This window comes from Sinocyclocheilus rhinocerous, unplaced genomic scaffold (genome assembly GCF_001515625.1).
Source record: "Sinocyclocheilus rhinocerous isolate Xijiao unplaced genomic scaffold, SAMN03320098_v1.1 scaffold2092, whole genome shotgun sequence".
In the NCBI taxonomy this organism is placed as follows: domain Eukaryota; kingdom Metazoa; phylum Chordata; class Actinopteri; order Cypriniformes; family Cyprinidae; genus Sinocyclocheilus; species Sinocyclocheilus rhinocerous.
In genome coordinates, this window is record NW_015634489.1 from 222,472 (window position 1) to 247,785 (window position 25,314).

At 36.9% G+C, this 25,314-nt stretch overlaps 1 protein-coding gene across 1 annotated transcript in view; it reads right to left on the reverse strand.

Moving 5' to 3' along the window:
* The window catches only part of LOC107745690 (retinal-specific ATP-binding cassette transporter-like), a 36,842-nt gene that overhangs the window by 10,557 nt on the left and 971 nt on the right, over window positions 1-25,314 (reverse strand). The window contains exons 3-31 of the mRNA XM_016559610.1: window positions 22,791-22,880; window positions 19,750-19,990; window positions 19,490-19,629; window positions 18,360-18,476; window positions 17,735-17,932; window positions 13,237-13,442; window positions 8,946-9,122; window positions 8,252-8,474; window positions 7,704-7,925; window positions 6,822-7,026; window positions 6,623-6,715; window positions 6,273-6,488; window positions 5,876-6,053; window positions 5,632-5,763; window positions 5,401-5,540; window positions 5,049-5,186; window positions 4,510-4,691; window positions 3,665-3,764; window positions 3,362-3,567; window positions 2,701-2,755; window positions 2,473-2,547; window positions 1,888-2,045; window positions 1,538-1,662; window positions 1,344-1,442; window positions 985-1,177; window positions 797-891; window positions 679-711; window positions 331-436; window positions 132-206 (exon numbers count right to left, since the gene is read on the reverse strand). Of these exons, the coding sequence (XP_016415096.1) occupies window positions 132-206; window positions 331-436; window positions 679-711; window positions 797-891; window positions 985-1,177; window positions 1,344-1,442; window positions 1,538-1,662; window positions 1,888-2,045; window positions 2,473-2,547; window positions 2,701-2,755; window positions 3,362-3,567; window positions 3,665-3,764; window positions 4,510-4,691; window positions 5,049-5,186; window positions 5,401-5,540; window positions 5,632-5,763; window positions 5,876-6,053; window positions 6,273-6,488; window positions 6,623-6,715; window positions 6,822-7,026; window positions 7,704-7,925; window positions 8,252-8,474; window positions 8,946-9,122; window positions 13,237-13,442; window positions 17,735-17,932; window positions 18,360-18,476; window positions 19,490-19,629; window positions 19,750-19,990; window positions 22,791-22,880 (4,218 nt within the window). The remainder of the gene's footprint in view (window positions 1-131; window positions 207-330; window positions 437-678; window positions 712-796; window positions 892-984; window positions 1,178-1,343; window positions 1,443-1,537; window positions 1,663-1,887; window positions 2,046-2,472; window positions 2,548-2,700; window positions 2,756-3,361; window positions 3,568-3,664; window positions 3,765-4,509; window positions 4,692-5,048; window positions 5,187-5,400; window positions 5,541-5,631; window positions 5,764-5,875; window positions 6,054-6,272; window positions 6,489-6,622; window positions 6,716-6,821; window positions 7,027-7,703; window positions 7,926-8,251; window positions 8,475-8,945; window positions 9,123-13,236; window positions 13,443-17,734; window positions 17,933-18,359; window positions 18,477-19,489; window positions 19,630-19,749; window positions 19,991-22,790; window positions 22,881-25,314) is intronic.

The window sequence follows — 25,314 nt, forward strand, 5'->3', positions numbered from 1 at the left end:
AAAACTGGAGAGAATGTTAAGAATTTGATAGTTTGTTATATAATGCAATGACATTTATACATTTTTAAGACATGCTTGAGTCCAAAATACAGTTTGGCACATTGTATTGTTAAATAGGTGGTTTAACATACCTTAACATTGTACTCACTCTCCATGTATTGCAAGAAAGTTCCTAATTCATTCATAGCTGACTTTGAATAGGGGCCCTAAGGATAAGATAATAAATTATTCAACAGTATATGTTATGTGAGCAGAGTAGAAAGTAATATATTAAAATGCCTCTCATTAAAATCTCATGATCGTTTCTGTGTAGTATACACAATATCATACCCCTGTAATATTCATCATCTGTCCAAGCTGGGAAAGAACGGCCTGAATTTCCTCAGGGTCAACATCAAGAATTGGCAGTTGTCCACCAACAGAGAGTCCACCATACCTGAAAAAAAAATAAATAAATAAACGATTTAATCAAGCATAATTTTAACCTAGTGTATTTTGTTGTAAATACAGATGTATAACATGTCTATAAATTTGTAACATGACATTGAATTAACATTTTAGTATACAATTTAATGTTTTTTTAGGAGAAATATCATGTTTATTTTGATAACTATTGATTGTTTCATATCAGCTACCAATAAACACCCACACAACTAAATAAAAAAGACAGAAAATTACCTTTGTTCATTCACCCAATATTTGCTCTTCAAGCTACATATGAGGAAAAACAGCAGTCATTATACAAAATGAAATGAACAGTAATACTACTAACATATTGTAGCTTTGTACAGCTCACCTGGTCTTGATGAGTTTGGGGTACGTCTTCATTAAGTAGTCAGAGATGTTTTTGTCTGTCATGTCGAGCAAAATGTCCCCTGTTGGCTCTTTTCTCTACATCAGAGCAATAAAGAAATATCACTAAACCCACTTCCCCGATCTTCATAATCACTATTAAAGTATTACAGTTCTATCTTAGATCCTGACCTGGCGTGGCGGCAATCCTCCAGCTCCATCCGGACAGACGGGCAGCATGGTGAGCTTTGTATCAGTGCTGCACTCACAGGAAGGGGAGGGGTTTCTTATATTCCACTCTGGACTCGACAAGATGTTTTTGACCTCAGGAGAAACTGGAGGTACTTCCCAATCTGAAGTTGTGTTTAGGCAGGTAAAGAGGCTCCTGTGCACACATATTCACATATACAAGTGTCCAACAGTGTCTGCCTACTATTTTAAATCTGTCAATAAAGAGTTATTTGCTATGAACTAAACCAACCTGCTCCAACACAACATCACATTACAAACACTGAGTTGAAGCCAAGAAGTACAGGTTTAAAAAAACTCACTCCAAAGACTGATTTGCCATACAGCGAGTTCCCATGCCAGGCCCCTTCAGCAACGTCTGTATGAAGTGCCTCATCTTTGGATGTGATGGCTGCTCGTTACTGAGACACAGAAAGGCATTTCAATCACATCTCCCATGATAACATACAGACTACTACACAAAGTTTATGAGTCGGATTCTGAGAACAGCTCTTACCTGATGAAGGTAAACTGCTGTCCATACATCCACGGAGTGAGGGTCAGACTGGGATACTCTCCAAATGGTGGGACAATCATAGTGAAGACCAAAGCAATAAGGACAAAACTGGCTGGCAAAACAATCTACAAAAAAGCACAATATAAAGAAAACATCTGCTTACTGGCTACAGATTTTAGGAAAATAAGTGTTCAGGACATTTTTCAAAAATTGTATGTTCCACAGAAGAGACAAAGTCATTCAGGTTTGGAACGACATGCGGGAGGGTAAATGATGACAGAATTATCATTTTTGATTGAACTATCCCTTTAACATGAATGAACAGTGTTCACATGCAAACGTCGCCTTACCTGTGCAAGAAAATCTTTGTGGCTGCGTTTGGCATGATGAAATCTCTTGACCAGAAGTGCGTGGAACTGCTTCAGTACCAGACTAAGGCCTTTAACCTGCCTGGAGGCTCTGCCAGCACTGTTTTCAGACTCCAGTGGGCTCCCAACACCATTAGCATCTGTAAACCAGACCAGATTTGGATGTAATCTTATTAGACCTGTTGTAAAAAAAAAATGCGTAGCTGGTCAACAGCATTATATTTTGGCTGCTGGTTTGTCCTCACCTGGCGCAAACTTCATTCGTTGATTTCTTTTTTTTTTTTTTTTTTTTTTTAAAAAGCAAGTCCCTATTGCTTTACTATCTTAACCAGGAACCATTTTGAGCCAATCACCCAGCATGATTGACTGGTGCACTAGCACTAATCAGCACGACCCAGCCTGGACCTAGTCCTAGACCTGGTCTGGTATCTGCCAAAGGCTACTAAATCTCAAGAAGCTTTAGCTCTACATAAAGCATAGCACCTCAAAAGTCAAATCCTTCATAGAGCCCTGTTAGCTTCTTAGCATAAGTGCTAAGCAAAGCTGAGATCTGGGATCTCAATTCACCTTCAACATTACTTGCAGCCTCATTGTCTCTCAAGAAACCATTGCCATTTTTCCTCTGTTGTAGCATCCATTGCTCTGAGGGGGTAGGCGACCACACAGTCAAACAGTGTTATAAACTACTGTTTATTAAAAATACAGGATTAAAAAAAACAAAAACTAATTGATTTATGAGATACATTACATGTCTGTAATTATGATTGTAAATATAGGTAATATGAGGATATTCACCTGGTGTAACAGAGCTGTTAGCTGCCTCTCCATCTGCTGTAACTTTCAGAAAGATCTAGATATACACAACACAGTTTCTTAAAACATCAGTGAGCACACACTTATCTATACAACTCTGCATGGTAACAACCAGTGTTATTTTAGTATTATTTATATAATGTTATCGTATGTATTACTGTTTTGAATTAGCTTTTTTGTTTTTAATGTTAATTTTAGTTAAAAAATGTTAGTAATTTTGTTATGTGTATTTTTGTCAATTTTTAAATTTAGCTTTATTTTTATTTTTATTTCAGTTTTAAAATGTTAGTACTTCAACTTATTCAACAATTGTATTTCAGCTAGTTGTCAAAGAAACATTTTTTTTTTTTTTTTTAAGTTTCATCTCTTAATATTCATCTAATATTTATAATATTAATATAGCTGATATTTATACAGCTTTATTTTAAAAACACATTTATAATAGTTAATAGTGTTAGTTAACAAAAACACTGGTCAAATACTGACTGCAACTGATTCAAACTTACATTAAAAACACATACATGCATGCTAATATCCATAAATGACTAACACAAACATTAAAGCTGTATAAGTATATAAAGTCTATTGACAGGTATCGCTGATAGTAATGGTTGCAAGCATAATGTATGAAATGTTGTCCAACCTCCTCTAGTGATGTGTCAGATATGCCAAAGCTACTGAGGCCCATGTCACCCAACGTTTCCTCCAGTTCGCGGAAAAGGCTGGCGTACGCACGATATTTAAAACCCTTATTTGGCAGCAGATAGGTCATCTCCTGACCGATCATTTCAATCAGTTTTGCCTCAGGTACATGGTGATGAATCAAAGTAGTGATGCTCTCAACGTTCCCTGTGTAGAGAGATAGAAAAAAAAGATTTGTTTTTGAAGAAATTTGATTAAAGAGACTGTTAAATCAGTATATATTTTGAGTTGTTAGTATACTGACCGTCTAGTATTCTCTCAGGCTGAAATGCCTGACTCTCCTCTTTGTATCTGGTGCAAGTGGAGCAGGTGCAGGAACACTGAGACGCACAGTCACACTCATTCTGAGGAGCATAGCCAAAGAATTCTTATAGGACACTATCAACTTACTCTTAAGAACCACAGTCCAAGCTTTTTAATGATATTTTTGGGGGGGTTTGCCTCTTCTTGTATTAGATAGACCTAATGGAGTTTGACATTTTTGGAAGAACATGTGAATAGTGTTTGCCAATTGAAAACTATGAAGTTGCTAAGTTGTTTTGGGTAGCTTTGACACCATAAAATCAAAATGAACAAATAACCATAACCCTTATTTTTATGGAATGTTGCAGTATTTGTTATACATTTATCAAAGATTTAGTATAGATCTATCTGTGCACATTTTTGTTTTTGTTTGAGAAATAATTTCACTTGGATGTACATTGTAATAGGACAATGGGGAAGAAAAGACAATCATTGTCCGTTTCATGGCAATTTTAATGTGTTTCTATACAGTTGCAAGGGTGTTTTCCATGGTTGCCAGGGATGTATTTTAGTTCCCAGAGATTCTTATTTCTCTTTCAAGTTTATTTTTTATTTTTTTGGTCTGGTTTTATCATTCACTTAGTGAAAATAGTAAATGTGGTGTAAAATCAAGTTTTGAGATACCAATCATGTCTGCAGTATGAGTTATGTGGCAAACTTTATTAAAATTCTGTGTTGCAAGCTGGACTAAAACCTGTGTTGTCCATATAAACACCACAATTCAGTGTGTCTGTGTGCTACATTAACAATGGTATCATGGTGACCTTTCACAGACGTCTCTCTCACCTCTTTTTTGCGCTGGTCCTTCATGTGACGCACCAGTGTGAGGTAGAAACCCACTCCAAAGCAGTTCTTCAGGAAGAGAGGAGAGCCACTGCAGTGCAGTTTCCCTTTAGAGATGATGGCCACTCTGTCACTCAACAGGTCTGCCTCGTCCATGTGGTGAGTGGACAGTATTACTGTGCGTCCTGGATAAGAGAGTGCAAGAGAATGATACAGATATTTAACAACATGTGGATAACTTTGGTATCTTATTGCATGAGCAGCTACACAGTGTAAAGTCTCTCGCAGTGATTGTTTTTTTAATCCTGTAGTGCAGGGGTCACCAAACTCAGTCCTGGAGGCCCGGTGTCCTGCAGAGTTTAGCTCCAACTTGCCTCAACACACCTGCCGGGAAGTTTCTAGTATGCCTAGTAAGACCTTGATTAGCTGCTTCAGGCGTGTTTAATTAGGGTTGGAGCTAAGCTCTGCAGGACACCGGCCCTCCAGGACCGAGTTTGGGCACCCCTGCTGTAGTGGTTTCTTTGGCCAGAAGGTGGCAGTACCTGGGCGGTTCTTGAGTAGCAGGTCCCAAATGGAGCGTCTGGAGTATGGATCCACTCCTGATGTCGGCTCATCCAGTATCACCACCTTAGAACCACCCACAAAAGCCATAGCCACAGACAACTTTCTCTGCATACCTCCTATAGAGTGAGTCAAAACGCAAATAGTTTTTTACAACACTGCCTTGCTAGATATTAGTGCCTGATGTTCACTTTCTCACAAACAAACAGTTACATACAGCAGGATAAAGCAGCATGATAATTACACCACTATTGAATTGTGCTATTGTTGTCTCAGAAATTCACATTGGCATTTAAAACATATGGGCACAGTAATTACGCTAAACAGACCCACCAGAGAGGTTCTGTGCTTCCTCATCTCGTTTATGGGGCAGTCCCAGGTCTTCCAGCATGTTCTCAACCTCCTTATCGGCCTCGTTGCGGTCACATCCCTTCAGCAGAGAGTAGAAGAGAATATGCTCCTCTACGGTCAGGCTGAGTGAAATAAAATAAAAAATATATATTTGAGGCAACCAGACTAGAGTATTTACAACATTACGTTCATATGCAAAGTGAGAGAACCCACTGGTTGAAGAGGATGTTGTACTGTGGGCACATGCCCAACGATTGTCGTATGGCATCCATTTCTGTACGAATGTCCTTCCCATATATGTAAGCCGTTCCAGAGGTGGGCGGAAACAACCTGGTCAATATAGACCTATGACAGTGCAAGTACACATGTGAGAAATTAGTCCAAATGACACAAAATTGATAAGATTTATGTTTCCATATCATTGACATCACAGGATAAAGAGAAGGTAAGGACACACAAGGTAGTGGTCTTTCCTGCCCCATTGTGACCCAGGAAAGAAGTGATCTGGCCCTCATAGAAGTTCATGTTGAAACAGTCCACTGCAGGTCTTGAGGACTTAGAATAAACCTTCACCAAGTCCTGTACTGACACTCCCATTAGCAGACCCTCCGGCCCTGGCTCAAAGAATGGATTCCCTGCAGGAAAATACCCATACGGACAATAAACCAGACAGACAACTGACAACATAACAGGCTCAGGTTCCTAGGTGTGTATATATATAGATATATATAACTTTATTTCATTAAATAAAAATAAAAAAATCTGCATTACATTTAAAATTTCTCTTTTTGAAATGTAAAAGATATTCTCAATTCAAATTTCTAAATGATGCACAACCCAGCTGATATCCTTACCATCGTGCACAGGCTGTATCTCCTCCTGTTGAATCTCTTCCTGCATTTTTAACTGTTCCTCTCGCTCTCTCTCTTTCTCCATCCTCTCTCGTTTCTCCCTGTGCTTGCATTGTTTGCTGCTGCGGGAACCATTGCATTCCCTGTGGTCCGGTGAAAGGCCACCATACTCCACATCCTCCTGCTTCTCCACGTTATTTACCACAGGCTTCTCAGGGTCTTTAGAGACATGGAGGTGTGTTCATAAAATGAATGTAATGTATGCCCTGTTTACGCCTGTATTTAATGCTGTCAACTTCTGATCAAATCATTCTAGATGGATGTTAATATCAGGTGTAAACAATCAACCATACCTGGATCTGGATTCTGTGAGGGTTGAGGTGTCGGTTTCAGCCAGTACGAGGGCTGTAGAGGGAAATAAAAGGGCCGACCGATGCCATACTGGCCTGAAAAGCCAATGGAAAAAGTAGTAAGCACCCATTCTTACATATTCAAAAGCATATTTTCTCTTAAGTTAGCAACATTTAGTGCACTGCTTTGTGAGAAACTGACCTGGAAAGACGTTGTCGAGATACCATGCCAAAAAAGCATAGATAACTGCATCCAATAGCATCATGTGAATAGAAGTGAAGAAGGAGTACTCATCACCCTCTAGAGGACTTGTATGAATATTGTCCCACTGCAGCCCCAGGCCTTGCTCCTCATAGCGGGACAGGTACTCTGTCCCAAAACCAAAGGCCACAGGAGACAGAAAGCTCTGGAAAAGGAGGACCATTTCACAAAACATTAACTACAGGCAAGAGCCATTTTGACCACTGAGATTATTTTCCAAATTTAAATAGTTTCTAAATTAAATAAGACTTTATGCTAATTACATTTATAGCAGTGGTTCTGACCTTTTTGACTTGAAGGCCCCCAGCTGTTCAACACAATATTTGAAGGCTCCCTAATATGGACTATTTAGAATATTTCTGCTGTAATTTTGGCAAAACTGCTTGTTTTCAAACTGGGAGTGTTGATATATGAAATTAATTAACCACGTTTAATTTTGTGACTTTAGTCATTCATGTTCTCCAGTTAAAAATAACAGGTATTTAAAAGGAAAATAAATATTTTTTTATTACTGTACTATTTTTATTTTATTATTATATTATACATTTCAGTTTTATTTCATGTGTTTTTAGCATTTTAATTTAGATTAGAGTTCATTTTAGATAGAGTTAGATTAGTATATTATATTAATAATAATTTATTAATTTAAAATAAAAACTTTTTGGTCATCTTGAGGCCCTCTTGGATGTTTGCTGAGGCCCCCTAGTGATCCCCATCCCCCTGGTTTAGAATCACTGATTTATTGGGTTTTCAGTGACTTTGAATGCTGGTGTTTCAGAGTGGATCACTCAGAAGAGAAGTGTAACAGCACAGTGGACTCACCACAGCTAACTTCATTTCCTTAGTAATGCGGTCCTGCCAGGCGAAACAGAAGATGTGAGGGAGGTAGAGGGTGAAGTAGATGATGCCACTGCAAGCCGCAGCCAAATTGGCCTTATTGAAGAACACACTCATCAAGAAACACTGCATTATAGTGGCCACAGTGAATGTGAGGAGAAACAGGAACAGAATGATTGGATCACTATAATTCAGCACTTTGCCTACCTGAGGACAAAGACGCACAAAAATTAAGATACTCTTCTATTCACAGTGTAAATAATTTTGTCGTCACACATCTCTCGTCCTTTGTATTGCTACTGATGAGGTAATGAGGAAAGAACAGACAGAAGCCAAAAAACAGGATATGGTCCAAGTAATATTTTCCAGAGAAAAAGAAGAAAGGGGGAATGAGAGAAGGAGAGACAGAGACTCTCCATATATGTACTAACAACATACATCCAGCAGAGGTCACAATGCAACAAATCTGAGAAAGACGCAGAGGTATAAAGTTCAAATGACATGGTACATCAGTCATCACATTTCTTCCTCACCATGATAATGGCAGTCAGCAGAGCAGTGCTAGCAGCCATCATAAGGAAGCTGTCAATGAACCAGGTGTACCAGATGACTCTATTAGAGACGCCCATGGCCTTCAGCATCTCCTTCAGCCTCATCTCCTTCTCTAGCACGATGCTCTTCACCATCATGGACACGGAGTAAATCCAGGCCAGCACCATGAAGATGGGGAAACAGCGGTTTAGGGTCAGCATGAACCTATCGGACAAAACAAACAAGATCCATTGGACATTGGCATAACTGCAAGGTTTCATTGAGAACCATATGCCATATGAAATAATGTGAATGGAGTCATATGTGATAATTTCTTGACTTCATTAAAATGGACTTGTCTGCCCAAAAATGAAAATCTGTCCTCATTTACTCCCCTGTATTACAAAAGATATTTTGAAGAATATTGTCAATCAGTATCAGGTCCCATCGACTTACACTGTATGGTCAAAAAATATAATGGAAGTTAATGGGAACCAAAATTGTTTGGTAACCAACATTCTTTAAAATATATTTTATGTTTGAATTAGGATGAAAGTCATATAGGTTTGTAACAACAGGAGGGTAAGTGATGGCAGAATTTTCATTTTTGGGTTAACTATCCCTTTAGGTATGTGTGATGATATGGAATAGGGTCAGTTAGCCCTTTTTGGCCACATAATTTCAGCCATCACTCACATGTCATCCACGTAGCAGGGGTATGGCATCTGCTGCAGGTAAACACCTAGAGGCCAGTCATGACCTGTGTGTAACTTGAGGATTCCATGTTCAATCATGTCCTGCAGGTAGGCAAAACCTCCCCAAATGTAGCGATGGTCCTCCACAGGGTCTGCCCTTGAGCCAGGGTTCCAGTACCTAAGAGAAATGGAAAGTAGGAAACTTTTCTTTGGTGCTAATTAAAAAACGTTTTAAACAAGAAAAAGAACAAGAACACAAAATGTTTCTTGAGCACTAAATTGCATATTAGAATGATTTCTGAAGGATCATGTGACACTGAAGACTGGAAATTCAGCTTTGCCCTCACAGGAATAATCACATTTTCAAGTATATTCAAATAGAAAACATGTATTTTACATAGTAAAAACATTTCACTGTATTACTCTTTTACTGTAAATGCAACCTTGGTAAGCATAAGAGACTTCAAAAAGTAACACTTTATTTTGATGGTCCCTTTTAAACATTCTATTGGCAATAAGTAATGTTGCACCTACATGTCTACTAACTCTCATCAGATCAGAGTATTAGTAGACTGTTTGCTTAATATCTGCTAACTCTTTATTGTGATAGTCTCCCAACAGACATTCTACTGACTATAAATAACTTTGCAAGTACATGTCAACTTATTCTAACCCTAACCCTAACGATCTACTAATACTCTACTAACCCTCTAATGAGAGTTAGTAGATATGTAGGTGCAACAGTACTTATAGTCAACAGAATGCGTTAAAGGGACCATCAAAATAAAGTGAAACCAAAAAATCATAATAAAAAAACTGACATTTTGCAATACTAAAAGCTTGAAAATGTTTTTCCACAATTCATAAAACATACTTAAAATGAGTCCAAACTATTTCAATAGGAGTGCCAAAATCACAGTTTGTAATTCAATTCACATTGTTTGTTTGTAGTGGCTGCACTTTGTATTATGCCCACAGAATCAAAACACAATGAATCCGCAGGCCCACAGTGTGATTCGATCCTCGGCTGTTTGTCTTCTTCTGATGGCTACAGTGAGATCTGACCAGACTAACACCTGCAGGCATGTTTTGTGCTCCAGAGAGACTTTCAGTAATGAGCGGTGTCACTTTGCAGTGCACAGCACACTGGAGCTCCACGTAGGATGTGTGATTGTGCCTGCTCTTTCTCTTGCTCTAACAATAGTGTGTTGAGCAGTAACGCCTTACATGAACAATTAATAGAAGATCTTCTATTCTCTCCTTACACAATCAATTTTTATATAAAAGATGAATCAGAACATGTACTCTGAAAGATGAGACATGAACTTATAATCTAATGTTCCTTCAGTGTTCCCTCAACCCTGATCACATTAAAGTTAAAATGAGATTTTAAAGAGTTTAAACATTTGCTTGCCGTCCCTCAAACCATAAAACCTCATTATTCATTTTTACTATGATTTTGACGAGTAGGCCTACGTGCTAAATGCCAAAATGGTTTCTTTAAAATTGGCGATTGAGATGGATATTAAAAAGATTCAGTTTGACTCTGCTTCAGTGGTTTAATGGTCTCCACCCAGTCCTAAGGTACATAAGGAACAACCCTTATTAGATCAGATGAACAATGTAGCAGTTTCATCCTACACAATTATGGATGACCTCTCACCTGTCTTTGATTTTGTTGGTGCGTTCCACTGCATCAATGTCCATTCGGATCTTGAACTTGACATGGCGGGGCAGTTCTGTGGTCCAGGGGTACATGTCCATGAAGATCAGACCTGCCCAGAACTTATTCTCCCCCAGCAGGTGCAGAGCCTGATGGGTCATCAGATTCTCATCCATGTGACCCACAAACTTATCCAGACTTATACACTGTGAGGAAATGGAAAAAAACATGTTTGAATGCTGAATCCTATATGTTCTTGTGGTGGATCATATATAGATGAACAAACGATGCAGGGCGAATTATAAATCTTAGTTTAATACTATTTATTTAGTGTTTAAGTACTATTACTACTATTAGTACTATTTATTTTTTGCTTGCGAAGAAATACTGCACAAGCAAGTGCTGTTGTCCCACTGTTGTTATGAATATTCAGATGAACAGCACAACTGCAAATGTGAACTTGTTTTTATAAAACAGACCATTCAATAAACATTAAATTAATAATCAACAACTTCCATTTTAGACACAATATTGCCATTAATTTGTCTATTTTTGCTCCACCAACAAAAATAATTCTAAACATAGCAACAACAGACAGTAGTGGTGTTTCATTCTTGAATGAATCAGTGTTTTTAAACAAACCTGTCAAATGCATCATTGTTTTGCTCTGAATCTGTGCTTTTTTAAAACAAATCTGTTGAGGGAATGATTGTTTCCCTGCTGAATGAAGCAGTGTTTTTGAACAAATCTACTGAGGGAATGATTGTTTTGCTCCTGAAAGAATTTGTGTTTTTGAACAAATTTGTTAAGTAAATGATTGTTTTGCTCTTGAATGAATCAGTGTTTCTTTAAACAAATCTGCCGAGGAAATTATTAGTTCCTGTATGAATCAGTGTTTTTGAATGAATCTGTTGGGTAAATGATTTGAGTTGACTGAAAATCAATTTGTAGTGTGTGTCCAAAACCGTAGTGGACATTATAGAGTGCACTCATTTGATCCCATAATGCACCACAATAATGAACATTGTTTGTTCGTAGTGGCTGCACTTTGTATTATGCCCACAGAATCAAAACACAATGAATCCGCAGGCCCACAGTGTGATTCGATCCTCGGCTGTTTGTCTTCTTCTGATGGCTACAGTGAGATCTGACCAGACTAACACCTGCAGGCATGTTTTGTGCTCCAGAGAGACTTTCAGTAATGAGCGGTGTCACTTTGCAGTGCACAGCACACTGGAGCTCCACGTAGGATGTGTGATTGTGCCTGCTCTTTCTCTTGCTCTAACAATAGTGTGTTGAGCAGTAACGCCTTACATGAACAATTAAGTTTCTGAAGGATCATGTGACACTGAAGACTGGAAATTCAGCTTTGCCCTCACAGGAATAATCACATTTTCAAGTATATTCAAATAGAAAACATGTATTTTACATAGTAAAAACATTTCACTGTATTACTCTTTTACTGTAAATGCAACCTTGGTAAGCATAAGAGACTTCAAAAAGTAACACTTTATTTTGATGGTCCCTTTTAAACATTCTATTGGCAATAAGTAATGTTGCACCTACATGTCTACTAACTCTCATCAGATCAGAGTATTAGTAGACTGTTTGCTTAATATCTGCTAACTCTTTATTGTGATAGTCTCCCAACAGACATTCTACTGACTATAAATAACTTTGCAAGTACATGTCAACTTATTCTAACCCTAACCCTAACGATCTACTAATACTCTACTAACCCTCTAATGAGAGTTAGTAGATATGTAGGTGCAACAGTACTTATAGTCAACAGAATGCGTTAAAGGGACCATCAAAATAAAGTGAAACCAAAAAATCATAACAATCCCAAACCTTTGAACAATTGTTAATATTTTTCATTAACTGTTCTTCGAAGTGCAGTAACATGCAACATTTCTGCATTACTCATACAAGTCTATTCAATAAAACATAGACTATTCCAAATGACTGATGATTAATAAAACTTTATAAAACTTTATTTATCTCATCATTGGGTTGCTCTGCGATGAACATATATAAAATTCAGCCTTCTAGCTCACTGACATCTGTATGCCTCTAAATGTGCATTTTCAGGTTCTTTTAGGGGGTTAGTGAGATACAAGTATATGAATATTCCAGCACCATGAAACTTTAGAGAGAATTAGTGGGCTAGTTTGACATGAAAGGTATAGAAATTTAAAGTCAAAAAGATTCTTGCAACACAATCAATTTTATATAAAACTTGAATCAGAACATGTACTCTGAAAAATGAGACATGAACTTATAATCTAATGTTACATCAATGATCCCTCAACCCTGATCACATTAGAGTTAAAATGAGAGCAATTTAAGCATTTGCTTATCATCCCTAAAGCCGTAAAAATATTCATTATTCAGTTTTACTTATGATTTTGCTAAGTATGTCCACTAAATGCCAAAAATGGTTTCTCTAAAATTGGCGAATAAGATTAATATTAAATAGATTCAGGTTTACTCTGCTTCAGCAGTTTAATGGTCTCTTAATTTGTGTCTCATGAACCACCCAGTCCTAAAGTATATGAGGAACAACCCATATTAGATCAGATGAACAATGAGGTAGTTTCAACCTACACAATTATGGATGAACACTCACCTGTCTTTGATTTTATTGGTACGTTCCACTGCATCAATGTCCATTCGGATCTTGAACTTGACATGGCGGGGCAATTCTGTGCTCCAGGGGTACATGTCCATGAAGACCAGACCTGCCCAGAACTTATTCTCCCCCAGCAGGTGCAGAGCCTGATGGGTCATCATATTCTCATCCATGTGACCCACAAACTTATCCAGACTTATACACTGATAAGATAGAAAAATAACAAAAAGAGTGAAAATGTGAGGAAATGGAAAACAATGTGTTTGAATGTTGAATCCTGTATGTCCTTAATTGTCGTGGCATCCATATAAAGTACAATGGATCATATATAGATGAACTAATGATCCAGGGCAAGTTACAAATCTTAGTTTAATACTATTTATTTAGTGTTTAAGTACTATTACTACTATTAGTACTATTTATTTATTGTTTTTGAACAAATATTGAACAAGCAAGTGCTGTTGTCCCACTGTTGTTCTGAATATTCAGATAAACAGCACAACTGCAAATGTGAAATTGTTTTTAGAAACCAGACCATTCAATAACAATAATTTAATAATGAATAACTTACATTTTAGACATGATATTGCCAGTTAATCTATTTTTTGCTCTGCCAACTGAAATAATTCCAAACGAAGCAGCAACAGAATCGTTGCATGTCCCTGAGCAACACACAGTAGTGGTGTTTTGTTCTTGAATGAATCAGCATTTTAACCTGTTGAGAGAATCATTGTTTCGTTTCGGAATAATCAGTGTTTTTAAACAAATCTGTCGAATGCATGATTGTTTTGCTCTTGAATGAATCAGTGTTTCTTTAAACAAATCTGCCGAGGAAATGATTAGTTCCTGTATGAATCAGTGTTTTTGAATGAATCTGTTGGGTAAATGATTTGAGTTGACTGAAAATCAATTTGTAGTGTGTGTCCAAAACCGTAGTGGACATTATAGAGTGCACTCATTTGATCCCATAATGCACCACAATAATGAGTGTACAACTAATTTACAGCTGTGTGTGTCGCGTCAAATGAATTACCAAATCTCATCAAAAGATGGAATCCACAGCACTTCTGGCACACTCAGTATCCAATTTTGAGCAATATTTCTCATCCACTTATTCAGGGCACTATATTAGTGTAGCAATGTAGGGAATAGTGATAGTGGTACAGGGAGTGATTTTGCATACAGCCTTTATTCTGCACCTGATTGAATCTGTGTTTTTGAATGAATCTGTTGATTGAATGATTGTTTAGCTCCTGAATAAATCAGTGTTCTTGAACACTGGTGCACATTGGTATGTAAGTGTGTCATGCTTTCAAGAGCCGCAGCAGTTCTCCATATAGCAGGCCTCTCATTCTCAAAGAGCTCCAATGACATGGGAAAATCACAGAGTCTGTGTTGGCTCTTCACTGGAGGACTGCTGTACAATAGCTGAGTGAACGGCTCGCTCTCACATCACATGCCATCGCACTAGAGGCGAGAGACCTCCTACTTCATGCGCACCATATCTAATGGAGTACAATGCCACCAGAGATCCTGAACAAACAATTGAATGGAAAGATTCAATGGGACCCCCTGCAGGACTCACATGTTCTCAACACATTTCAATTGAAAAACACAACATTCACATTCAAAGGCACTCAGCTTGAGCTCATGGTCTGAAAAACCACAAATAAACCAAAATTGAGAGAATATAATTTTTTTTTTCAGTGACCAACAATTCTCTTTAAGATAAGAGCTTAAGATAACTCTTTAAGATAACATTTAAGCAGGGTTGAACTGTGACAGCTATAGCTAATAGGCTAAATGGGCAAAGGTTTGTTTGAAAAGCACAAAGGCTCGCCGCTCGGATGGAGACAAAGGGAGGCTGGGTCTCTCTATGATAGCCCTCTCCCACCATTGCCGTCCCACTCTAATAAATTTGCGGGAAGAGGCCTCCAGCTTACGGTACCAGGCCGGTCATGGCTGGGGAGGTGAGGTAACAGAGTGAAGCTGAGTGATTTGCCCCTCTTGTTTCTCAATGAAGCCCCCGTCCACAAAAACAACACAGTGCTGGCAAAGGGTGGCTCTCCCACCCACTCCCCACTTAATCAAAGCAGCACAATAAAGGGGCCTGCATGCTGTTGACAGCTTGCTTGTTCTTTTCCCTTTCACCCATCTGGCCACGGTGGGCTCTATATAGCCGTGCTAAGTGGTCTTTCTTGTGGTGATGTGCTGAGAGCAATCAGCGCTCCACAGAATGAGAGCTGTGGTGCTCAGAGCTAAAGAGCCTCATTCTGTTAAGTGAGGAACAGCTAGGCTGGTTTGTAGGCATCGCTAGACCTCACTGAAAGGACTGGAGCCCCAAATCTGGACAGAGCTAACTGTTTTAAGGGCAAGGTTATAGGATGTAAATAAATTTTGACTCTATTTATGGATCATTAATGATATTTGCCAATATTATTATACTACAGTGCTAAATAATATTCCTTTCACTCCTTTACTTCCTTTCATCCCTTCGTTCACTACAAACTCCATCTGTGACTTTTTTGTTTCCGAATGAATCCCTTTTTTTAACGAATCTGTAGAGTTAATGATTGTTTTGCTCTTGAATATATCTGTGTTTTTAACAAATCTATTGAGTTAATTATTATTTTGAACTAGAATAAAGCAGTGTTTTTGAATGAATCTGTTGAGCAAATGATTGTTCATTCGGTGTGATTCACCAACATCATTTCGACAGATGAGGTTTTTTAAAATTACACTGTTATGATAGTTTAGTTTCCCTTGGATTTTCCCAGCGAAGTCCTTCACATAAAAATTAGTCCGCAGGCTCTCATTTTTTAAGTTTCATTACATGCTGTCCCCACATTGGCAATAAAAAGTGATTAATACTTGAAAATTCTTTCATAAAGCCCCTATAAAAATTTCAGTTTGTCCAGAAACAAGTAGCTAACTTCAGCTAGCAAGCTAACCCAACTATAGGTCTCTGCAGGAAAGTAATGGGAGTTACCAGATCGGTGGGCGAGGCCAAAACAGGCATTTTCGACCATGTTACCTGATTGGCTGACGTCATAGTGACGGGTAGGTTTCGGGGTGGGGTTAGGTAAGGGGTATTATTTTCATTGCATCCTTTTGAAACACCCATCAGTTTGAAAACACCCACAAAGTCAAAAATGTCCACTTTTGCTCTGCAGAGACCTCAATCTCAGCTAACCTCACTTGTCAGCTAGCAAGCAAAGTTCTAAAGCAGCACCGCTTTTCCTTCTGTCCTGTTAACATTCAGTGAGAAATATCTGATAGTATTTTAGTACACACAGTTTGCACGGTTGGATGAATTAAAGGGATAGAATTCTGTCATTAATTACTCACCCTCATGTCGTTTCACACCCATAAGACCTTCGTTCCTCTTCTGAACACAAATTAAGATATTTTTGATGAAATCCGAGAGCTTTCTGTCCCTCCATAGGCAGCAACGCAACTTACACATTCAAAGCCCAGGACGGTAAGAAAGACATTGTTAAAGTACTCTATGTGACTCCAGTGGTTTAACCTCATTTTTATTAAGTAATGCGAGTGCTTTGTTTGCACAAAATATATATATATATATATATATATATAATTTACAACTTTATGAAAATATTGATCTGCATTTTGCGTTCATGAGAGCATCGTAATTTGTGTTGTGTTCCCGTGATAGAAGACTCGCCCGTCAACAATGCACATGAGTGAGTGTTCACAAGAGTACCACATGTGTTTGGATAATATTTTTGCAAATAAAGTGGTAAATTGTGTTTTGTTTTGTTTTGTTTTTTTGCACAAACAAAGCACTCATGTCGCTTCATAAAGTTGAGGTTAAACTGGAGTCACATGGATGGATTACTTAATGATGTCTTTCCTACCATTCTGGACCTTAAATGTGTAAATGTGTTAAGTTGCATGGCTGAGGGACAGAAAGCTTTCGGTTTTCATCAAAAATATCTTAATTTGTGTTCCGAAGATGAACGAAGGTTTTACAGGAGTGGAACGACACAAGGGTGAGTAATAAACACAGAATTTTCATGTTTGGGTGATTTAACCCTTTAAGACTCTACCTATGGATCCATCCGGATGTCATATGATTCACTTGCATCTAGCCAAAAACTGTGATAGGCTATAGTTGGCAACTTGGCAGCACTATTAACACAGGTGAAGATATATTGTATTATCTGAGAATAAAATGACCTATAAGTATTTTAAGTATTTCAAAAACAATATACTCTCACTGTCTCTCTGTTTGTTTTTTGTTTTGTTTTTTTGTCCAGCAAAATACAAATGACAAAATACTCAAACGTAATTAAATACGTATTTTTAATTAAAATACTGCCCATCTCTCATTCTGACTACTAAAATTTAATCTGGTTTGATTTTAAAGGAAATGTGGTTGAAGTGGTTATAAGTATATTTTTTATAAATGCCTTTTTTTTCAGTTCTAACTAACTTTTGCCTAAAGCTAAACTGAATTGACGACTGCTCTTACCTCACTGTACTGGTTGAACATCCGAATAGCATCATCAGCCAGTCTGAAGACGTTTCTCCAGTCAAAGTTTGTCATGTTCATATATCTGTCCTGCTCTGGGCCATTGTGCAGGAAGTTAAGGATGTCTTTGGTGGAGAACTGTGTTTCTTTAAGACGCCTGTCCAAAAAGTCCATCACTGTGGGGTTTCCAAGTGTGTCCTGCAGTGGAGTGGAACATAAGTCAGTTGTGAAAATGGTTGTGCTGCTTAATTTTTTCTTTCTTTCTTTCTTTTTTTTTTTTTTAGCATTCTTTGATTATTTGAAATGTAAATCTTTTGTTACATTATACATGTTTTTACTGTATCTTTTGATCAAAGTAATGCATTCTTGCTGAATTTAATTTCTATTTTGAACTGTAGTGTATACAAATACAAAAGACAATATTTAAGAATGGATTCGCTTATAGATATCGTATTATGACAGTTAATACAATATGACATCGAAATCCCATAAGAGATTACACAGAGACTAAAGGAGGACAGTGGATTGTATATTCAGGAGATTACTGGAATAATGTGGCATGTGAAGGGACAAAGAGAGGTGTGTGTGCATGTGTGTACGAGATGAAAAGAAACAGATATGTTACCCGTATCATGTTCATTTGGACACTGTTCTGAAAGAACTCCCAAAGCTGTGGTCCCACCTCTTCCCAGACCTTCCCCATTTTCTGCAACCTCTCTAGCTCCTCAAAAGTAGTGTTGGCCTGGAGAAAACACACACACACACACACATACACATAAATTCATATGCATTGTCAGCGTCATACTGTATGTGTACGGGGCACCCTAACCAGTCTGCAGGGATGCACAATAACCAAACAACTTACTTAGCAATGTTTCAGCTCACTGAAACAAAAACAACTATCCAGATGGAAAAATATAAGTGTAGCCCTGACTGTTGCACACAATATGCTCTTTGTGTCATCTCAAATAATACTGTAGAACATGATATTCAGGTTTTACACAAATTTGTGGAGTTCATGCAGCTTGAGTGTCATTAAAAAAAAAGAGGGATCACTCAAATTCATGTTAATTTATCAACTCAACTTTTCACACAAATTGTTAAAATTATTTAGTTTGATTTTTTTAAGCAGAATACAAGCATTTTCAGTGGCGGTCTCACACTTTTTGTCCCCACTGCATACCATTCAAATGTGTGGGATCGGTTACTTCAGTTACTTTTATTCAGCAAGGTTGCATTAAACTGATCAAAAGTGACAGAAAAGACATTCGTAAGATTGTATTGATGCGTATTTCATATAAATGTTGTTCTTTTGAACTTTCTATTTATCAAAGAATCCTGAAAAAAGTATGATGGTTTCCACAAACATTAAGCAGCACAACTGTTTTCAACAGTGATATTAATAAGAAAAGTTCCTTGAGCACCAAATCAGCATATTTGAATGATTTCTGAATCATGTGACATGGAAGATTGGAGAAATGGCTGATGAAAATTCAGTTTGGCCATGACAGGAATTAATTACATTTTAAAAGATATTAAAATAGAAAACAGGTACTTTACATTTTATTAATATTTTGCAATATTACATCTTTTAATGTGTTTTTGATCAAATACATGCATTGCTGGTGAGCATAAGAGACTTCTTCTAAAAGCATTTTAAAAAATCTTACTGACCTCAAACTTTAGTGTATAATTTGTTTGTCAGTGGCTACAAGACAGTGCACGTGTGCGAGTGGGTGGATATTTGTATCTTACACTCTTTAATATCTTTCTGACAGCCGGGGAGTCTGGGGTGTACAGGATCTTCCCCATCACCAGAGGCTTCACTGAATTCCACATGATTTTCGTAATAGGGTTCGACTCCAGGTTCTGCATCAATGCATTACAGAACGGAGCTGTGGGCCACAGAGAGAGTAAAAGAGAAGCAGAGCAAGAAAAAGAAAGTGAAAAAGAGAAATTAAAACAAAACAAAAGTGAAAAAATGAAATTAACAAAGACAGATCAACAGCTCTCACTTGCTGTCTTGTCATAGGTGTAGCTGTCGTGTCCTCTGGAGTTGTCGATGCCTAGGGAAGCCTTGTAGTTGTTGTCCTCATACCAATTAAAGGAGGAGACCCGGGTGATCTCACCCTCAGGGTATCCACAGAACAGATCCGACACTGTGGACATCTGCTGACTGAAGGACGAGGGACCCCTGGACTGGAAGATGGAGTAGATGACCTGCATCAAGTCCTGGGAGCTGGGCCTCTCCGCAAGCTATGAGAGGAATGCCATTTTAGTAAATGTAAACTTATACAGTCTGATTTTAAAACATATAGCAGCTACAGTATGTAAAGATTAATTTATGTAAGGGTCTTGAACACATTAGGGCAGGATAGTTGGAGGAAGGCATTTTCAGCACAAAATGTCTTGTGTGATAATTGTATGATGCTTTAATGACCATTTTGAGCTTGATTCACCAACCCCTTTCATTGTATGGGAAATAACAACTCAATAAATCTATTTTTTGTGATCCACAGAAAAAAAAATGATGCAGGTTTCAAACAATATGAAAGTATTACTGTACATGATGACAGAATATTTGTGTTAACTATTTCTTTAAGGATACAAGCCATTATTCTCTCTCATCAGAGAAGATCTAAATTTAAAGCTAAATATAAAGTTTCATGCCTAAAAACATACATTACCATTCAAAAATTTGGGATCAGTAAGATTTTTAAAAATAAATCAAGGATACATTAGCAAGCAAGGATCCATTAAATTGATCAAAAGTGACAGTAAATTAATTTATAATGTTACAAAAGAGTTCTATTTCATATAACACTGTTCTTTTAAACTTTCTATTCATCAAAGGATACTGAAAAAAAACCCATTTATCACAGTTTCCACAAAATAATATTAAGAAATGTTTCTTGAGCACCAAATCAGCATATTAAAATGAAGACTGGAGTAATGGTTGCTGAAAATTCACAGATATTATTAAATATATAAAATTAAAATACATTAAATTAGATAACAGTTATTTAAAATTACTAATATATATATATATATACACACAATCTTACTGTTTTACTGTATTTTTGATCTAATAAATGCCGTCTTGGTGAAACTTTAAAAAAAAATTCCAGTCTCCAAACTTTTAAATGGTAGTGTGCCTATTCATTGTTTATAATTACTGTTTTACAATACTAGTGCAGTTGTCAAATGGAAGTAAGTGAACTGTGTAGCAAATGAAAACAGCCCTGCACATTAAGGCAAGAGTTGTGTCCCAAGCAGCCACTTATGTTGCCAAATTGGCTGAACCACTCCATCCAGGTTAACATGTTTTATCTGCCAGAAACTATTGTCAATACGCGTGGCAACCTAAAGACGCATCTACTTGAAGAGGATATCCCCTAAATAAACCTTTGGCTGAATTTGACATCTAGGGGGTAAAAATAAGGTGCATGATCAAATGGTAAGCACTCTATAGAAATAAACAAATTTTTTTTTTTTTGGTCCATTCAATGTCCAATGTTGTTTTAAACCCCATTGACTTTCACTGTATGGACAAAACCAGACAACATTCTTCAAAATATCTTCTTTTGTGCTCCACAGAACAAATACAATCATGCAGGTTTGGAACAACATCAGGGTAATCATGTAGTGAGTAAATGATGACAGATTATTCATTTTTTGGGTTAATAAAAAATTTTTTTTACAGCAATATAAAAAGACAATTAATAAAATGTTGTATCTCTGGAAATGCATGGATTGCTGTGAGGGGCAAATATCCTCACAGCTGTTACACTCATATTCATCTCCAGACTGAACCACGAAGCTTAGCAAACACTGCTCTGTGTCAAAATACGAGGCCAGACGATTATCGGGGTGGATTTGAGATCCAGCACTTTTCCGTGGGTCATAAACTTTAATGCGCACCATGAGAGCCAAAATAAGTCAAACCAGGTCAAGATAAGTGTAAGCGAAAACCTGAAGATTTCAATATGGTTTCAGCATGAGGAATAAGCCATTGCACAACCTCCACTAATCTACCACTTTACCTCATACCTCCCATTCATACACATTCATACTGAGTGCAGATGGATTTAGTGATGGGTGGTAGCATTAGTTGGCCAGGCTTTCTGTCACCCGAGTAAAAGGGAAAGAAATGTACTCCACCTACAGGATGTGACCTCAGTGGAATGCGCTTTTGATATATTTGTGGAACAGGAGTGATGATAGGCCTACACATGCATGTACACCAGTGTTGTTGGGTAAGTTACTCAAAAAGTAATCCACTACAACTGACTAATTACTACTTTAAAATTGCAATTTTGTTACATTATTGATTACTGCATTTAAAAAGTAATCAGATTACTAATTACTTTACTTTCAAGTTACTTTCAAGTTTACTTTACTTTTCAAGTTATCAAACCTAAAAAAAATACACTACAAAATGAAACTCATAGTTCTTTCAGTAATTTAATATTGACTGAAAAATTACCTAAGTATCAAAACAGCAACTTGAATGATCACTTGTATTTTTTCCTGATAACAGTGAAAAGAACTTTAACTGTTCCGTCATTTTTAATTGTACATATAAGATTAATACATCATTTGAAAATGTAAAAGGTCTATTTTTATTTGTATGCACCCGCAATATCAAAAACATTATGCTTTTGCAAAATAAAGAAAACAACAGGGTTATACCCAATTCTGATGTACACACATGAACTGGTCATATACAGGTGCATCTCAATAAATTAGAATGTCGTGGAAAAGTTCATTTATTTCAGTAATTCAACTCAAATTGTGAAACTTGTGTATTAAATAAATTCAATGGCACCTGTAAACACTTTCTGTCCTCATAAAGCACACAGAATGAGGTTATGGTGATTTAATAAAGAAACTAAGGTTATGATGTGATAGACAAAAATGTTCCGAAACACACACACATTCCTACCATCTCTCTTGGAGCTTTCTGAAGAGCTGAGGGGAAGTGAGGAGCTTCCTGGATGCTAAAATAAGGGTCTTAAACGGGAGAGAGGAACTGAGCTTTCTCAAGCAGCCATACCTCCTGAAGCTTGTCAGACAATGCAGAAAGCACTCGACCCCAGAACTGCAGGTCTATCCCGGGCGTGTGGTTATCCAGCACCATGGGCAACTGATCACAGAAAGAAAAAGAGACGTTTGAGTTTACATTAACCTTATGTGACAAATGTGTACAATGCGAGAAGAAATAGAATGTAGCCAAATAATGATTTAATTAATTTGAGTACATAATTCTAAACATTTTTAATACCTTTACATTATGATTGTCTTGAATGTCAAATTAAAATACAGTATATATACACCACTGTTAAAAGGTTAGTATGATTTATTTAATGTTTTTGAAAGAAGTCTCTCATGCTCACCAAGGCTGCATTTATTTATTTGATCAAAATAAAAAAATAAAAAATAGAAATATTGTAAAATATTATTGCAATTTAAAATATTTTTCTATTTGAATGATGATTATTATTATTATTAATATTATTATTTATTTTGTTTCTTTCTTTATTTTTATTTATCTATATCAGTTGTGCTGTTTATTTATTTATTTATTTATTTTAAACTGATTTTGTTTTGGGATTTTTGATGAATAAGCGTGCATAAGAAATCTTTTGTGACATTCTAAATGTCTTTACTGTTGATCAACTTAATGTATCCTTGCTGGACAAAAATATTCATTTATTTTGCAAATGGATGCTAAACACGATTTCTAAACTACACAGGGCCCTGAACATTTAAAGGTTTTGAATATCTGTGCGTTAGAAAAAAGTTTTTAAAGTACATTTTACAAAAGGCCATTCATTTGCATTAATGTAGTCATTGGTTTACTGGATGTTGATTTATTATTGATTATTTATTTAATGATTTATTGCTTATTGCTTAATAACAATTACCTATGATAAAAGAGAAAAGATGTTCCTTTTTATTGCAAATGACTAATTGGTACATGTTACTCCGAAGAGAGAAAAATATATATAATATAATAACTTGCTCTTCTCTGAAATTACTTTCTACTGACACCACTACAGGCTGTATGGGCAATTTGATAATGTTAAGCAAAAGCCAAAAAGCTATCTGAGCAATATTCTTGATTTATTGTGGTACATAAGGTCCACTTTTCACCATCCAGTCAAACACCCAAAAAATAAACTCCAACCTTAAATGTTTTCTCATTGATTATCCTGATTCATTCTGAACTACCGTATTGGCCCGAATATAAGACGACCCTGATTATAAGACGACCCCCCTTTTTCCAGATGTACCTTTTGGAAAAAGGCTTTTTAAAAACCAAATCTTGTTTTTTCTCAGTAAAACACATTTTGTCTTCAATTATTTTCATATTGCATATTTTTCCTATTTTAATTTTTGTTTTGAAAGTATGGTAAAAACTGGTAAAATGTACCAACAATCACATTTAAAAAATATACACTTTTTGATATACCATTAAAAAAAACAAAAAAAAAATAGGTAGCCCATCTGAATTAGGACATTTAGGCTATCCATCTAATAGTAGCCTACCAAAATCTTATTAACAGTAGAAGTTAAATCTTACTGTAGTCTTCAAATCTGGGTACTGTCTTACGTTTTAAAATCATAAAGAGAGTTTGGTCCCATCAGGCTAATGTGACAGTCACGACTCATGCAGCTGTAAAGTTTTCTTTTTCTTTTGTTTTTACTCGCGATCTTTACAACACGCATTACATTACGTATTTCATGGCACACTCGTTTTATGCGTATTTGGCGCCACCTATTGTTGTAGGTGTATTATTGACATGTCAAAGTCTAGACCCTGAATATAAGACGACCGCGTTTTTTCAGATGTATTTCCAAGAAAAAAAACATTGTCTTATATTCGGGTCAATACGGGTATTACAAAAGTAAGATACAGTAGGTTGCGATCAGAGTCCCATGTTGACTTGAAAGCATTGGGCTTACGAAATTATGAAGCAGATGAAAGCTGATGTAATGACTGTGTTTAATCATTGCACAGTGATTTGGTGTCTAAGACACAAGTATGTGATGCAAGATGAGCAATAACTTTTTCCCGAAACTTAAACATCATCACGAGAGAGAGAAAAACTGCGTAAAGAACAGCAACTGCTTCCACAGCCGTTCTCATCACCAGAGGGTGTGTCTTCCTTAATCCCATTAGTAAATGAGGCCATGCAGTGTGTCATCATGCTAACACTACCATCTGCTTCAGTCTAACCCTAGGTAAACCTCACAGAGACAGAGAGAGAGACTTAGAAAGAGAAAGCTGATAAGTAGTGTTGTTTCAGCGGTATTCATAGGCCTTCAAAAATCTAACAGCAGGAAAGTAGGTCTGGCTCATGATCCACATTCTTAATTTAGTGCACCACCTGCGAACTCTTATGATGTGTTTAGAACAGCTTTTCCATAATTCCAAGCATGTGACACATCATGTGACATTCATGGTCGCCGTGATTTTGCCAAGTAAGACATGTTCCTGGATCAACATCTTTTGTTGATCCTGGATCAACATAACTGTCCAAAAATATAGACTTAACCCAATCCCTACCCCTAAA